Source organism: Pyrgilauda ruficollis, unplaced genomic scaffold (genome assembly GCF_017590135.1).
Source record: "Pyrgilauda ruficollis isolate IOZ18807 unplaced genomic scaffold, ASM1759013v1 scaffold34, whole genome shotgun sequence".
Lineage (NCBI taxonomy): Eukaryota > Metazoa > Chordata > Aves > Passeriformes > Passeridae > Pyrgilauda > Pyrgilauda ruficollis.
In genome coordinates this window covers 1952319-1967685 of record NW_024524822.1, presented here as the reverse complement: position 1 = coordinate 1967685, position 15367 = coordinate 1952319, and the positions used below count along the sequence as shown (strand labels likewise).

The following is a 15367-nucleotide window of genomic DNA, read 5'->3' as shown; positions in this document are numbered from 1 at the left end:
AAACCAGAGTTTACTGCACAGCACTCTGACCCCGCACACCCCAAGAGCTGGTTTTTAACACCCTGGCACACCAGTTCTCCCAGTCCAAGCACCGGTTTGGCACAATGGGATTGATGTTCAGTGCAGGCACCTTACAGGTACCAGCCCCTGGAAAGGGGAACAGGCATCTGTTCTGTCCTCTAATTGAACACGACAGCTTGGAAACACAAAGCCAGAGCCTTGAGAAAACACAGGGTTTTGCAGATAAGAGTGAAAGTGAGAACACAAAAATTCCCTTTCCAGAGAGCCCAGAGAGCAGTAATACTTTGTTTTCCTTGAAAATAAAAGAACCCCCCTCAGGGCTTTTTTATTCCAGCAGAGAATGACTGTGCAAAGCAGAGGCTTTAATTACAGGAGCTAATTTCAGTTGCAAAGAGGCCAAAAGCAAAAGGATCCATTAGTGGTGCTCCAAGTCCCTTTTGGACAAGCACCTCGGGTCGTTAATGGATGAGCTGTGCCACATCACACTCAGGGGTGCAGGAGCCCAGGAAAACATTCCCAGAACTGGGGGAGGCATCACCCCAACAGGCCTGGAGCCCACACGGTGTCACCAGCTCTGGTTTCCTAAATCAGTGATTTCACTCCCTCAATTTCATCCACAGAAATGCCATGGTGGGCAGGATGACAGCCCCCACATCCACAGCAGGAGCTGGGACACTCCAGGATCACCTCACAGGAGGCTGAGAGCAACAGCTCAAGGGACAGGGACAACAGAAACCAAAACCGAGACAACAGAGATGACAGCCCAGGTAACAGAGATGACAGCCCAGGTAACAGAGATGACAGCCCAACCACTCCCACCACAGCACAAGTCCATTCCAGCCATTCCTCTGAGACACACCAGGACCTCGAGGTCCCCCAGGGCTGGGATTCACACCCTTGCAAGGCCCCATCACTCTGGAAACACAAAACCTGCTGGCTCTGCCCTGCCCTTCTCTGCCCAGCCTGATGGGCAGCTTTAACCATCCCCCAATGATTTGGTGCCTGCTTTTCTCCAGATGTTCCACTTTGGTCTCCCTTCCTGCTTCCCTGAAGGATTCCCAGGAGCCAGCACAGAGGTTCTCCCTCAGGGCTGCCAGTCAGGGCTAAGCAAGAGGCAGGGCAGGGCCCAGCTGGGCTCTTGCTGATAAACCAGGCTAAAGTCCTTTTCAACTTCTTAATTACAGTCTGACCCCCTGTTTGCACACCAGACTCATTATTTATCTTTTCTCAGCTCTTGAAATGCGTGTTGCTTTAAAAAAATAAGAGGACAAAAAATAAAGCAAAGCTTCTTTGTCACAAGCTGATGACAGAAACAAGGCACAGAGTGTTTTACAGCCTTCCTTGGAAGCCTCCCCACTCCTGTGAGTCCCCAGCTCACCTTTTCTCACTTCTCCTTTCCCAGGGAGAGTCTGAAGTCATGCCCTTGCTTAAAACTTTAAGATTGTACTTTGCAAATGAAAATTTCTGCCCTGAGAGCCCTCACAGAGGGAACAAACAGCAGAACAAGCCCCTGCCAGGGTGCCTGATGGATCCTTTCTGAGTGAACAGGGTTTGTGGGGTTTTTTTAATCCTTCAGCTCACCATCACTTCATGAAGAACTCAGAGAGCTGCCAATCACACAGGTGCCAGGCTGGGAGTACCAAAACCTGGACAACTGACCTCAGGATGCTCCAAGGGGTTTGACAGAACAGCATCTTGCTCTAAAGTAGCGTGGGCAGCACATGTTGGTTCTGCTGCACTTTTAACCAGCCCAAACTCTCACCTCAACCAGATTTCCACTAAAGCACAGCAATTGTGCTCTCTGCAGGATTTCACTGCACATCAAGATGGAGACAATCATTCTCTGGGCTCTTTTGAGGAGACAGGACCTGGGGTTTGTGTGGTTGGACCCTGCAGACACAGTACCTTGTTGTCTAGGTCGAAGAGGTAGGAGTCCTCCTCACGGACGTCGGCCTCGGAGTCAGAGATCAGCTCCCCAACGTACCTGTGGGCACAGGGACAGGCAGGAATGAGAGACCACAGGTTCAAACACCTCTTTTTGGGGAGACAGAAACACCCAAACAGCAGCCCAGCCACAGATGGGCAGCCACAGCCACAGTGCTGGCCAGTTCCAAGGCACCAAACTGAGCTCTGTTAACTTCCAGCAGGGAAAATCTGGCTCCAAACTCCACCTCTTTAGAGCAACACTTAAATAATATTAAAATTACATTAATGACATTAAAACCACTTTAATATTAAAAATCAATGTATTTTTTCCTGAGGACTAGGTTTCCTTTTGCAAATCTCTCTGTTAGCCAAGATCAACACATGAATCCAAGTCTCCTGGAGTTCCTGGTCAGACTCAGGCTGTCCCACAACCACTGCAGTGCTCATGCTGCTCACACCCCAAAACAAAACATTTCTGTCTGCCCCTCATGTATTTCCCAGGATATTTTTAGCAATTACAGGCTACACAACTTCCAAAGTTTTGGTTTAGAAGTCTTAAGCCTAACCTAACCTGGTAGGATCCCTGGATCCCTTCTAAATCCCTCCTGAACCAGGACAAATGTGAGCTGTGGTCCCAGCTACAGCCACCCTGTTGTAAAACCAGGTGACAGGCAGGTGACAGGCAGGTTCTCCAAGGAGAATGAGGCAGGTGCTGCTTGGCCTGGGCTTGCTGAGGACCACACAGCCAGAGAGATCAGAGTTTGATGCAAACCCCCTTGTTGCAGGAGTCCCCACAGCACTGGTGCTCCCACCTCTCCATTTTAAACAGTCCTGGACTGTCAAGGTTCAACACTTCCTGCCCTGAGCTGCTTCAGTCAAAGCAGGAGACACAGAGTGGAGGGACTGAGAGAGGATGTGAGGAAGAAGCAGCAGCACAGCAGCTTTTCAAGTGTCCAAGGCCAGGGTTGGGAGCAGTCTGGAACAGTGGAAGGTGACCCTGCCCATGGCAGAGATGGAATTTAAGGACCCTCCCAACCCACCCCAGTCTGTGTTTCTGTGATTTTGGTATGTAAGTGTTCCCAGCCTGCAATGAAACAGTGATTATTTCAAGGAAAGGATTCACCACATGAATAAATATTCTTTGCAGCATCAACAGAACTTCCATAGCCAGCAGTTGCTCTCACAGCATTCCTGAAGCCCTCAGGCATATTCCAAGTGTTAAACAACTGCCTCCAATCCCCCAGGGCTCAAGGCAGCACTTAACTCCCAGGCTGGGGAGGAGGAAAGCCAGGAAACATGAACCTGGAGAGGATCCCTGCACTCTGTGACCAGGGATTTTTGGCTGTAGTTCCCAACTGGGAGCCTCCTGTTTGCCCTCACTGCTCCACTACTGGAAATCACCCACTCCTTGGAGGCCTGAAGGATAGAAAGGTGGCCAGAGAGGGAGAGAAATTGCTGTGGAAAGGCCCAGCAGGCAGCAGCAGCTGAGAACAGCTGAGCAATTCTGCTCAGAGAGGCCCTGTGCCCAGGGACAGCCACTGCAGGTTTATAATTCCATGAAATAAAATACCACAACCAAATTAAAAATCGTTGGTTTAATGCTCCTTTAAAGCCTATTCCTGTAAATCATTTCCTTTCCAAGGCTGTTCAAAGATATTAACAGGTCCCTGATTTTCCAGGCCCAAAGTTAGAGAAGGATGTGCAAGGGGTGCATGTTCCTCCCAAAAACCAGCAGGAACCCCTTCATTTAAGAACTCCTGTGGTCAAAGCAGTGTCTCTCTCCCCAGCAGGATGTTCAGAACACTGATGGCAAATAACTCCATCCCAGAGCTTCTCAGGGCCACTCATCACTGCTCAAACAGCCTGGACTGGAGTGAGCTTGCAACAGATGATCTTGGAGGTCTTTTCCAACCTTAATGATTCTGTGATCAGAGGGGACTCCATGCAAAAACCAAGAGCCATGAGCAGTCCCTAGCACAGGCTCCAGTGTTTTCCACAGGATCTGAGAGACAGGAGGCCTGGGGCTTCTCTGCCTGAAGGCGTGGCTGAAACACCTGGCTTGATGCAGCTGGTACCTTCCTAAAGCACTACTGGAACAGAAAGCAAATATTCAAACCCATAAATGGATGCAAAAGGAACAGACCAGATCCTCTGGTTTCTGCATCCCACTAACTCCCAGCCTCTCCAACAGAAGTCAGCAGCAGCTGTGCTGTTTACAGAAGGAGCAGCTCCACCACCTACCAACCAAGCATGAACAGAACAGATTCAACCCAACCCACAGCAGCAGCAGCAGCAGCAAGGGTGAGCAACAGCAGCTTCTGAACAGCACCAGAGTCCAGGCAGAAACCTGCCCATGAGCACAGCCCTGAGGGGCTGCAGAGCCTGAAGGCTCCATGAGAGCCCTGTGGGACAGGAGGGTGACACCCCCACATCTCCCCTTGATGCCTTGTGCAGGCTGCCCTAGAGCAGAGACTAGATGGAGCTAAAGAATAAAGCAGGGATTGATTAAAAGGCCTCCATGGATCCACCTTGGGCAGCACAAGAGCCCAGCCAGGGCTGCACCCAAGATGAACCAAAATGGTCCCAAAATGCACGAGCGCTCCCGGGGTCTCTCCCTGGGATCAGCTCTGCTCCGTGTGCAGATTGCAGTTCAGTGTCCAATTCCAGCTTTAGCCCATGCAGTCCCATCCTGCCTGTTTTTCTCTCTCCAGCCCACATTGTTTGTGCTCTTGGGCCTGAGATTTGGATCATTTGTCCTTGGTCCCCAGCTAGAGCAGGAATTGTTTTGTCTCCCTGCTCTGTGCAGAGCTCACCATCCCATAATATGAAGCCCAGACCCACACACTGAAGCAGCACAGAATCTGAAAAATAGAAAAGCTAAACCTTGAGGCATCACCCTTGCCAAGCTGCTGCTTCCAGGGCTGTGCAGAAGGGACAGGAGTCAGTCACAGACTGACAGAATCACCAGGGTTGGGAGAGACCTTCAGGACCATTGAGTTCAGTCATGAACCCAGCACCATCACCCCAAACCACGTCCCCAGCTGCCACATCCAGATGAACACTTCCAGAGCTGCTGACTCCAACACCTCCCTGGGTGACTCATTCCAATGCCTGACCACTCCTTCAGCAAAAAGCCATCTTCATAGCTCTGATCTGAAGCTCCCCTGGTGCAACTTGAGGCCATTCTTCCTTGTCCTTTCACTGATTCCCTGGGAGCACAGCCCGACCCCCTGGCTGTCCCCTCCTGTCAGGAGCTGTGCAGAGCCACAAGGCCCCCCCTGAGCCTCCTTTTCTCCAGGCTGAGCCCCTTCCCAGCTCCCTCAGCCTCTCCTGGTGCCTGTGAAGAGTTCCAGGATAAAGGTCACACCCATACAGTCATCCTTCCAAAGCAGAGCAATAACCACTGGACAGAGCAACTGCCCACCCAGGGCTCTAATCCAGATGTTTAACACAAAATGCTCTTCCAGAGGAGCTGATCCTGGGATCTGCTGTGTCCTGGCAGCCCTGAGCACTGCCAGAACTGGGGCTGCTTTCCAGAGAGGGGGAAAAGCAGGAAGCAGGTCTATGGGACGCTGGTAGAGAATCACAGGAAGGACTCATGGAGCTGAGGGGAGTGAGGAAATGAGTGTGTGACAGAGGAGGAATGTGCATGGGCATGACACTAATTAGCTCAGCTGTTTAGTAAGCAGCTCATTTAGCTAATGAAGATAGTACCCAGCAGAGCAACAGTGCCAGCAGCTCCTGGCATGGGTGGGGGCAGTCAGGCTGTGGGATCTGCACCCCATCAGCCCCACGTGCTCTGCAATGTCTGTGTTCCTCACAGCTGCCCTGGGCTGTCCCTGGCTGCCTGCTCCTCCCGTGTGCTGCCATTCCAGCAGGGTTTGGTGAAGTCTCTGCCGTTTTCCCTTGGGAGCAGTTTACTCTGGCCTGGCCTGTTCCTGGGCACTGCACCACAACCCTGGGACTTTGGTCCTTATGGACAGCCCTGCACAAGGACAGGCCTGAGACACTCCCACAAACAGCAGCTTTTGGCTTTATCTCTAAAAAATATTTTAGCAGCTGGCAGCTCCTGACACAGAAGAAATACTTGGTCAACTCACTGCAGAATTATCTTTTCCTTTAGTTTTTCTTTTAAATACTGCAATAATCTTCCTCAACCACCCACCCAATTCCATAACACATCAATAACTAGTTCTAAAAACCACCAGCACCTATTTCCACGATGGACACAAGTCCAGCCTTATTTAGAAGATCCTCAGTCACTGTAGTATTGCAATGAAGGAAACACTTTCCAAACTATTTTAAAAAGTACATATATCACTTTAAAGCCTCAAGCTGTGGGGTCTGATGACAGGTTTTCCACTTGACATAAATCTGAACATTTCTGTGCCTAAGTACTTTATTGAGTCAGGGCCAAAACATGTGCTTAACCCCAAGTGCTTCCTTGTTTTGCTTAATCAGACTAAAGCCAGAGCTGCAACACTGGAAAACCTCTGGAGAAGTGAGGATTGAAGCAGAGAAAGTTGTTCCCCACTGCCCTGGCCTGCATATCTGTGGCAAACATGGGAGTTGAGCACATTTTGCAGCACAACCCAAATGTGTTTTTCCACCATAATCTGTGTTTCAAAGGGGGAAGAGTGAGCACAAATCCCAGCAAGACAGAGGGAAGTAGAGAAAGCTCCACACTAGGAGAAGAAGGACAGATAGAGCAAGAATTGGAGTCAGGAAACCTCTGGCTGAGGGCAGGCAGCTGGGCTCAATGCCAGCTTGATGTGCATGAAAACCTCTCCTTGAAGGGGAGCAAACCATGTGTGCCCTGGGGAAGTGCTGGGGTTGCTGGGCTCATGGAAGCTGAACAACTTACTCCTGGATTTGGGAAGTGCTGGGGTTGCTGGGCTGGTGAAAGCTGCACAACTCAGTGCTGGATTTGGGCAGTGCTGGGTTGCTGGGCTGGTGTAAGCTGCACAACTTACTCGCACACGAAGGTTCCCAGAGGAATGTCCTGCATCGTCCGCACTCCCCAGCCCATCTTTTGTGTCCTGTAAAGCTGCAACCGAGTCCTGGAAAAGAGGAAAGGAGGAAATGAAGCCACACTGATGGCAGCACTCCATGGAAAGGATGAATTCTCATGGAGATATGAGCAAAAAGCCAGCACCTTCCAGCAGCACACACTCCCAGAGGATTTTAATATTCACCCTCCCGTTCTCACCCTGCAGGGATGCTTCACTCCCACAGCTCCCAGCTGTGGGCAGATGCTGGCATGGAAACAGCCCAGGGACAAGGGACAGGTGTCAGTCAGCCCCTTCTGCCTGCCCAGGTGCACACCAAGGGGCTGGGGAAGAGGGGACAGGGCTGAATGCTGTGATGATGATTTAGAGAGCATATCAGAACCCCACCAGCAGCATTTCCTTCCCCTCCACACAGCCCTGGGGGAAGCAGGGAAGGTGGAAGGGAATTTACAGCAGTGGAGTGGTGCTGAGGGGGAAGGCAGGGATCTCCCAAAGAACACCTTGAGCTAAGTGCTCTGACCCCTCTGCCCTCTGCCAAAGCCAGGGCATTCAGCAATTCCATCATATCCAGCTGCCTGGATGAAAGACAAGAAAGAAAAGCTGCAACTTGAGACTTCTTGGTGTAATAGCTACTCTGTGGAATTTTACTGATGGGGTTTATAAGCAGAGAAACAATCCTGTAAGTCATTCTGCCTCCTGCTCAGCCAGAACCCGAGTTAAGTGCAGGATGAACAGTCTCCAGGGCTAGGAAAAGCTTGCTCTATCCCTGAGGGAACCAAAACCCACTCTCAGCAACACTGTTATCGGAATTAAGTGAAATCTGATGCTCACCTTAACTTCACCCTGTTGCTTTTCCCAGTACTTCTCTTCCCCCCACCCACTCCCTCCTGCACTGTCAGCTCAAACCAAGGATGTGAACTTCATCCTGTTTGCCCACAGCTTCACCAGGACAAGCCATGACCTCAGGGGAGTGACTGCTCTCAGAGAAGCAGAGTCTAACACTGGGTTTGGGCTTGGGGAAGGTCCCCCAGCTTTTGGCTTGCCCATCAGAGCAGAGCAGAGCCCAGCTCAGATCTGGGCTCTGCTCTGGAGCCGGCACTGGCGGCAGTGGCTCCGAGCTGAGCCTGCCAGCTGAGCTGGGCCAGGCTGCCAGCTGGATACGTGTGCTCTGCCAGGCAGAGCTAATTTGGAGCCAGTCTGATAAAGGAAGCACTGAAAACGGAGCAGCAGCACCCTGTGTCAGCTGCAGCCCCAAGGCAGGAGCTTTCCCACTGCTTCCCCAGGGATTGTGATCTCTGCCCAGCACCTGACCCTCCTTCCCAGCAGAGCTGCTCTCCCTGGCTTGTTGGGTTCCCAACCCTTCCCATTTTTCAGAAAAAACACTTCAGAAAGGCAAAAAATGCAAAAGCAACAGCTCTAGCTGTACAGCTCCTGAAGAAACACCCACGGAGGCACCGGAGCTTGGCAGGGAAAACCAGAGAGAGGTAAAGTTCTGAGGAAACACATCGAGTTCCTTCCTTGCTTATTTTTAACAGTGCAAAATGTCATTGAAACTACAAAGCTTGCAAAAAGAGTGTTGTCAGCACTACAAAGAAATTCTAAAAGGTCTTTTTTTTTTTTTACAGTAGGATCCCTTTGAACTTAGTGCAGTGGCAAACTCCTCCATAGCAGAGGTCCAAACCAAAACATTGACATTTTTAGCCAGGCACCAAACTCCCGGCGGTCTAACCTGGAGCAGCGAGGCCAACAGGCATTCAGGTATCCAATTCAGGGGGAATCATGCCAAGAACTTGTAAATTTTAAGCAGCCAAGTCTGGGCATGCTGGCCTGTATTTCTAATCTAGACTGCTGGCTTACAAGATCTGAATTCAGACTCTGCAGCTCTCTTGCTGTCACATCCTTCTCAGCTCTCCCCCTGAGACACCAAACTTGGGCTGTGCAGGCAAACCCACAAGCCATTTGTATGTTTTATGGTCAGCTGATGAAAGAACACCGCAGTTCCCACCTGATGTTGCCAAGAGCAGGGTGCAAATATTAACTGAGATGTAAATTGAGCTCATCAACCCACTGCTGCTCCATTCCCACTGGCAGCATGCAGGATCTCACTTCCATCCCACCAGCCCCAGCTTCCATGCTGGGTTTTGTGGGATTATGGGTGAGCTGAGAGCCACAAGGCTCATGGGTTTGGGGTTGGTCCTGCCCAGAGCAGCTGTGTTTGCCCTCCTGCTCACCTGAGGCCGTTCTGCACCACCCGGTTCCTGCAGGTTCTCCAGCACGAGCACGCGTGGTTGCACTCGAAGATCAAAGGGGGCTCAGCCATGTTGAACTCAGGCAGGAGTCGGCCATCCTGGAGGAGAGAACCACCCCAGACTGCGTTACTTGTCTGCTCCTGGGACCCCTAAAACCACAGGCAAAAATGCCCCCCAGGGCAAAAACAGGCCAGAGAACCCCATGGTGAAGTTGTGCCCCAACCTCCCCAAAGCCAGTGTCAGAGCTCAGGTTCTGCAGTGCTTTTGCTCTACCCTGACAGCAGCACAGTCACCACTGTCACCCACAAACAGGGGAATGACAAACAGACAGGGAATTTAGATTTTTGCTGCTTGCCATCACCCTACACAGCATTAGAAAAAAACCTCCCAGTGCTGTGCAGAAAACTGGTGTGCATCACCATCATTACTGCCATTTGCTGTGCTGGAGGGGAGAGTGGATGCTTAGTCTGCCTCTGGAATAAAGCCTGAAGTTGCACAGTCCAAGGCCAGTACACCCAGGTTCTGTGAATCACACTACATTCCCAAATAACACTCCCAAAAAAACCTACAATTCAATTATTTACTAACATACAGGATTAAGGAAGTGATGAATGTAATTTATCATATTTAACAAATATGGCTTTTAAGGCTTGAGAGGTGTAATCACCTATTAATGTGTAAATAAAATGGCTACAAAGCCAAGAAAGATGCCAACACTCCCCCTGGGAGAAACCTGCAGAGATTCACAAAACTGATCTTTGTAGCACCTGCCCAAAGATGAATCTCAAAACCTCCCTGGAGGGTTGAAGCATTTACCCAAAACAAACCTGACTTCTGGCAATGTGGCAGTGAAAACATCTTTACTCTGCCTTCATCCAGAAGAATCACAGTAAATAAAAGCAGATTTCAAAAATTCTCTTTCTACTCCCCTCCCTTTGTTTACATCTTATGGCACTTTCCACGTTGCTCTGAAATGGAAGCTGATTTCATGCTTGGGTTATTAAATGCTCCCTATCACATGGGTATAATTAATGGCTCAGTTGGCATGAGAGGAACACAAATAAATAACACAAGAAAAGCTGCCCTGAGCAGGCAGTTTGGATTATCACTTCTCAGAGTTGAGACTATAACTTCAGGCATTTTAAGTCAAGAAGAAAGGAGCTGGAATTACAGAAGCAGGGAATGGTTTGGGGTGGAAGGGGCCTTAAAGATCAGCTCATCCCAACCCCTTCTGTGGGCATGGACATCTCCCGCTAGACCACGGTTGCTCCAAGCCCTGTCCAACCTGGCTTTGAGTTGTGCAAGGAACTGAATTAGGCATAATTCAGCTCCCAGGCCCTGGTGTGAGCCAGGAGGGGGCTGTGTGTCCTCACCTTGTCGTACCAGCAGCGCATGCTGAGCTGGCCACACATGCAGTTACTGGAGGAGCAGTCGTCTATACAGACACAATACTGCAAGAGAAGCAAAGGGTTAATTCCACACCACTCACACAACTGAGACTGCAACTGGTGGCTGGGTCAGGAAACCACATGTCCTCCTCTTGCTGCAGCTGCTCAGCCAGAGGGATCACCAGCTTCACCATTCAGTGGCAGTTCTACTCCACTGTTTATTTCTGTGTGCACTGAGCACCAAAGGACTCTGCCTTGCAAGGAAGGATCTCATTCTGAGCCAGCCTCACTGCTCAGGAGAGGATGTTCCCCTGTTGTAACCCTCCCCCATGTCCTGTGTGCTGTTCTCCACACCTGAGGACAAGGAGAGCTCCAAGGAGGGACCAGAGCTGGGAGATGATGCAGCTGTGCTGTCTCAGTCCCTCTGCTGCTTCCCACTCCAGCTGCCTGCTTCCCCAAGCCAGCACAGCCCTGCCACCAGGCTGCTGCACAACAGGGACTGGGCCTGGGAAGGTCACTTCAGCCACCTCAGAGCTGTGCCCAGTGAGGTCTCACCCTCACCCTGAACCTCCCCATCTCTGCTTTCCCACCCAGCCCTTCCAGGACTGCAGTGTCACAGCCAAGACCTCGGCCTGGCTGCTGCAGTCCACGGGAAGGCAGCATGGGGAAGGTCTCCCAATAAATCCCTGACTCTGCAGCCTCAGAAGAGAGGACAAGGAGAAATGGGAGCCACATCAGCCAGCACCAGATGGCCAATGCTCCACCTGAACACAGAGCTCAGCTTAAGCCTCAAAACTGAAGGATCAAAATCCCATCTCCTACAACAAGAGCTGCAGGTGAGGCACTCAACCTTAGCTGGAATTTGATGGCAGTATCAGGACCCAGCATTCCCATCTGGAATGCCTAATCTGTTCTGAGGAGCACTGCAGAGCCCAGAACAGGAACAAAGCAGGATCCCTCACCTGTAAATGAGTGATGTTCCTGTCAATGTCCATCGGGGAGGTGACACAGTTCTGTGACACGTATTTGTAATTGCTGGGACAGGGCTCACTGTCCACGGAATTGACACAGGGAATGGGGATCCGCTCGTAGCCCCGGGCAATGTCCCTGCCATGGAGAAAGAATTGTCACAGAAGGAAAGCCCCCCAGACAAGGGGCCATTCAAATGCCATCCTGGGGCAGAATCACTGAACACTCAAAGCCATTCAGACTACAACAGAGCTCATGTTTTCCCACCCTGCCTTACAGATGGCTCTTTGTGCTTGTGAGTATTTCCATTTGGAGGATGAATTTGCAAACCATGGACTGAATCAGCATGGGCTTAGTTCTTGCTAAGCTCACATTGACCTTCACACCAGTTTAAGGTACACAATTCTTTCTTAAACCAGGCCCCCAGCCTTCCCTGTGCAAGGGCTCAATTTCATGACCCACAAGCAAAGCCAGCCCTATTCTCACCTGCTCACCACTTTCTCTATCTGGGCAGGCTTCTCAGAAGATGATTCTTTGAGAGTCTTGTTCATCTGTAGGGCCACCCAGACCTGAGAGTTAAGGCTGGAGCACTGGAGCGGGGTCTCACCCTCCTTGTTCTTTAAAGTGACATCCGAGCCACGGGAAAGAAAGAGACTGCAAAACAGCAAGGAAGGATAAGGATTCCCCAGGAGAAACCAGGCAAGGGGAAAACAAGCTGAATCACATCCTCCAGCCAGCCCTTAAGCGACGAGGAAGAATCTGTAGTAGTGAATAATCACCTGAGTTTTCTTTATTAAGCATGGTTCAGTGAATCCTTCTGACAGAAGCTCTGAGCACCCATGAGAGCTCTGGGCAAACCATGCCTTGCTTCAAGTACCTTGCTGGTACCAGCCTAACTTCAGACAGGCTTGAAACTCTCTCTGGCAGGGAAAGATATGGAGTGGGAAGAGTAGGCTGGAAATGGAAGAGCCCCACAGGAAACTGGTGGTGGACTTGGCCCTTGTTTATACTCACCAGCTTTTGGTGAGAACATGATGGCTTTATTCAGAGCAGGGATGAAGCAAAGGAACAAAGGTAACAGGGCACCTTTTAACCATGCTAGTAGTGGGGGAAAAAAAGCTTTAATCAAGGAAGCCTGACACCTTCCTGCTGGGAAGCCCAGGCTGAGCACAGCCCCTCAGACTCCAAAACACGCCACATTTTCTGAGCAGCTCTGGCAGCAGCTGGTACTCACACCACCCATCCCAGGAGAAAAACAAAGCCTCCATCCCAATCCTGGGCTGTGTGTAAAGACCAAAGGCATTTCAGAGGCTCTCCTGAGCCTGCCAGGCAGCAGCCAGGGGGGCAGGGAGGGGTGAGCAGTGCACTTACACCACACACTCGTAGCGGTTCTCTCGCGCTGCGATGTGCAGGGGCGAGTCCCCGTGGATGTTCACGGCGTGCAGGTCACACTTTGCTGCCAGCAGGATCTCAGCTATGTCAACACAGCCAGAAAAAGCAGCCCAGTGCAAACAAATGTTTTCCTCCTGGAGGGAAAGAGAACAGAGAGGAGGTTGTTTAAAACCCCGTGGCTTTGGGGGTTCCTTCCTCAGCTCTGCACCCGCAGCGTTCAGCGTGTGGCTGCCATCCCCACCCTGCTCTGGCTGGCTGGGAATGCCAGGGTGGACAGGGAAACCTCAGAGCAGTCAAACAGGGAGCTCTCACTCCATCCACCTCTGCACACCAAGGATGGGGAGGCTGCACACAAGGCAATCCATCACCTTCCCCACACACACAGAGACAGCTCGTCAGTCTCTGAGCCACAAACCAATCTAGATCAATCCAGGAAAGAAGTGACAGACATGAACAAACATGCTGGAAAAGGCTGGATGCTGAGTTACCCCAGCCCCAACAGACAGGAAAGCTACTGTGCCTCCCAGGGCTGCAAAATTAAGGAGAAAAAGAGCACAGCATGAAATTAAGGAGAAAAAGAGCACATACGGTACGTGAAGGTGCCAAAAAGAGAACCAGGAGCCATGGGGTAAGCAATCAATCTGACTCCAGGCATCTCTTAAATACTGTATGTACTCATCTCTCACTAGCAGCACTGGAAATAGCTGAACACTCATCTTTCTGATGGAGATATTTTAAGGGATGATCCTGTTTTCTGTTACACTGCAATTTGCAGCACACGTCGATCCCTTCCCCATGACAGGCTCTAAAGACATCGATGACAACAGTGAAATGATAGTAATGATCACCCAGCTATTTCTCTTTTTTTCTTCTTTTTAAAGCAAAAACAAAGCTGCTGCTGGAGTGTTTGAGCTGTTACCATGTAACTTAAGGTCCTGCCTTAAATAGGGAGCTATTGCCACACATCAGGAAGAGGGAGACACTTTCCTACCCAGCTCCTGCTTCCCTTTACAGTATCATCTAGAAAAACCCCACACAATCTACAGAAAACATCCATCCTGTGGGTTGCACCCACATGCTGCAGCTCAGACAGGTCACAGTCCCCTGGACTGGTGCTCTGCCTGGCATTGCTGCTGCCTAAAAAGCAGCACCACCACAATCAAAGCATTTCTCTCCAAGCAGGATGTTTCCCAGCATGAGTGACATTTGTCCTTAACCACATCCAGCAGGACACCCCAGCTGCAGGTCCAGGATAGATGTGTCACACACACAGCTGTTAAGAGCATGGTTTTCTTTCAAGTAAATTGTTGAGTGAGTTGATTTGATGTTCATCATTAATGTGTGATCTTGAAGCTGTGACAGACCAAAGAGTCTGTTTTGTTCAGAGTCAGCAAGCAGATGTAACTGCCCAAAAAGCCCCCTCTCACCTTGACTTTTGTTTTTAGGAACAGGATTGGATCCAGACCTGCCTGGGAACTGGGAACTATTGAAGTGTGCTGTGTTTGGCTGGGATAGAGTTAATGTTTCTCCCAGTGGCTGGTGTGGGGTTGTGCTGAACACAGGGGTGGGGACACAGAGATGTCACCTGCTGAGCAGGGCTGACACAGAGTGTGCTGCCTCACTGGGGAGGAGACTGGGGGACAAGGGAAGCTGGGAGGACACAGCAGGACAGGTAACCCTGACCAAAGGGATATTCCAGACCATCTGACATGAGCTCAGAATATAAAGTGGGGAAAGAAGGAGGAAGGGGGATGTTTGGAGTGATGGTTTTTGTCTTCCCAGGTTACTGTTCCATGGGTGGGGCTCTCCTGCAGGTGCTGAACACCTGCCCAACCATGGGAAGCAGGGAATGAATTCCCTGTTTTGTTTTGCTTGTGTGTGTGCCTTTAGCTTTTCCATTAAACTGCATCTCAACCCACAAGTCTTTTCCTATCTTTTACCTTCCGAGTCTCTCCCCACTGGCAGGGGAATGAGCAAGGGGCTGTGAGGGGCTTGGTGACTGGCTGGGGTTAAACCACACAATCACAGAAACACAGAGGGGTTTGGTTTGGAAGAGACCTCAAAGCTCATCCAGTGCCACCCCCTGCCATGGACAGGGACACCTTCCACTATTCCCAGGTGGCTCCAAAACTTGTCCATCCTGGCCCTGGACACTTCCAGGAATGGAGTGAGACATCACACTTCAACAACCTTAGAGACTCCAAGAAAAGAATGAGAAACATAGTATAAGGAAAACAGAGGAGCAGGGCTGATACAATGACTCCCCTGAAGAAGGCTGAGAAAAGGCAGACAGTATCTCTTTGTATCTTCTCTATTTCCCTGTAAATCCCTGGGAAAGCAGCTGGCACCGCCACAAAGGCAGAGCTGGGGGTCCCATGGAGCTCCCAGGGACTCAAGCATTGAGTGCATCCCA

General features: G+C 50.6%; 1 protein-coding gene across 15 annotated transcripts in view; it reads right to left on the bottom strand.

Moving 5' to 3' along the window:
• Positions 1-15367, bottom strand: part of EHMT1 (euchromatic histone lysine methyltransferase 1) — a 121832-nt gene that overhangs the window by 5457 nt on the left and 101008 nt on the right. For 14 of the 15 annotated variants that reach the window (XM_041474938.1, XM_041474949.1, XM_041474948.1 and 11 more), the window contains 6 exons: positions 12934-13088; positions 12049-12216; positions 11556-11700; positions 10579-10656; positions 9188-9303; positions 6921-7007 (listed from right to left, as the gene is read on the bottom strand). In XM_041474938.1, the coding sequence (XP_041330872.1) occupies positions 6921-7007; positions 9188-9303; positions 10579-10656; positions 11556-11700; positions 12049-12216; positions 12934-13088 (749 nt within the window). Of the gene's footprint in view, positions 1-1586; positions 2006-6920; positions 7008-9187; positions 9304-10578; positions 10657-11555; positions 11701-12048; positions 12217-12933; positions 13089-15367 lie in introns of those variants that run through there. The other variant, XM_041474953.1, reaches the window with a different exon arrangement.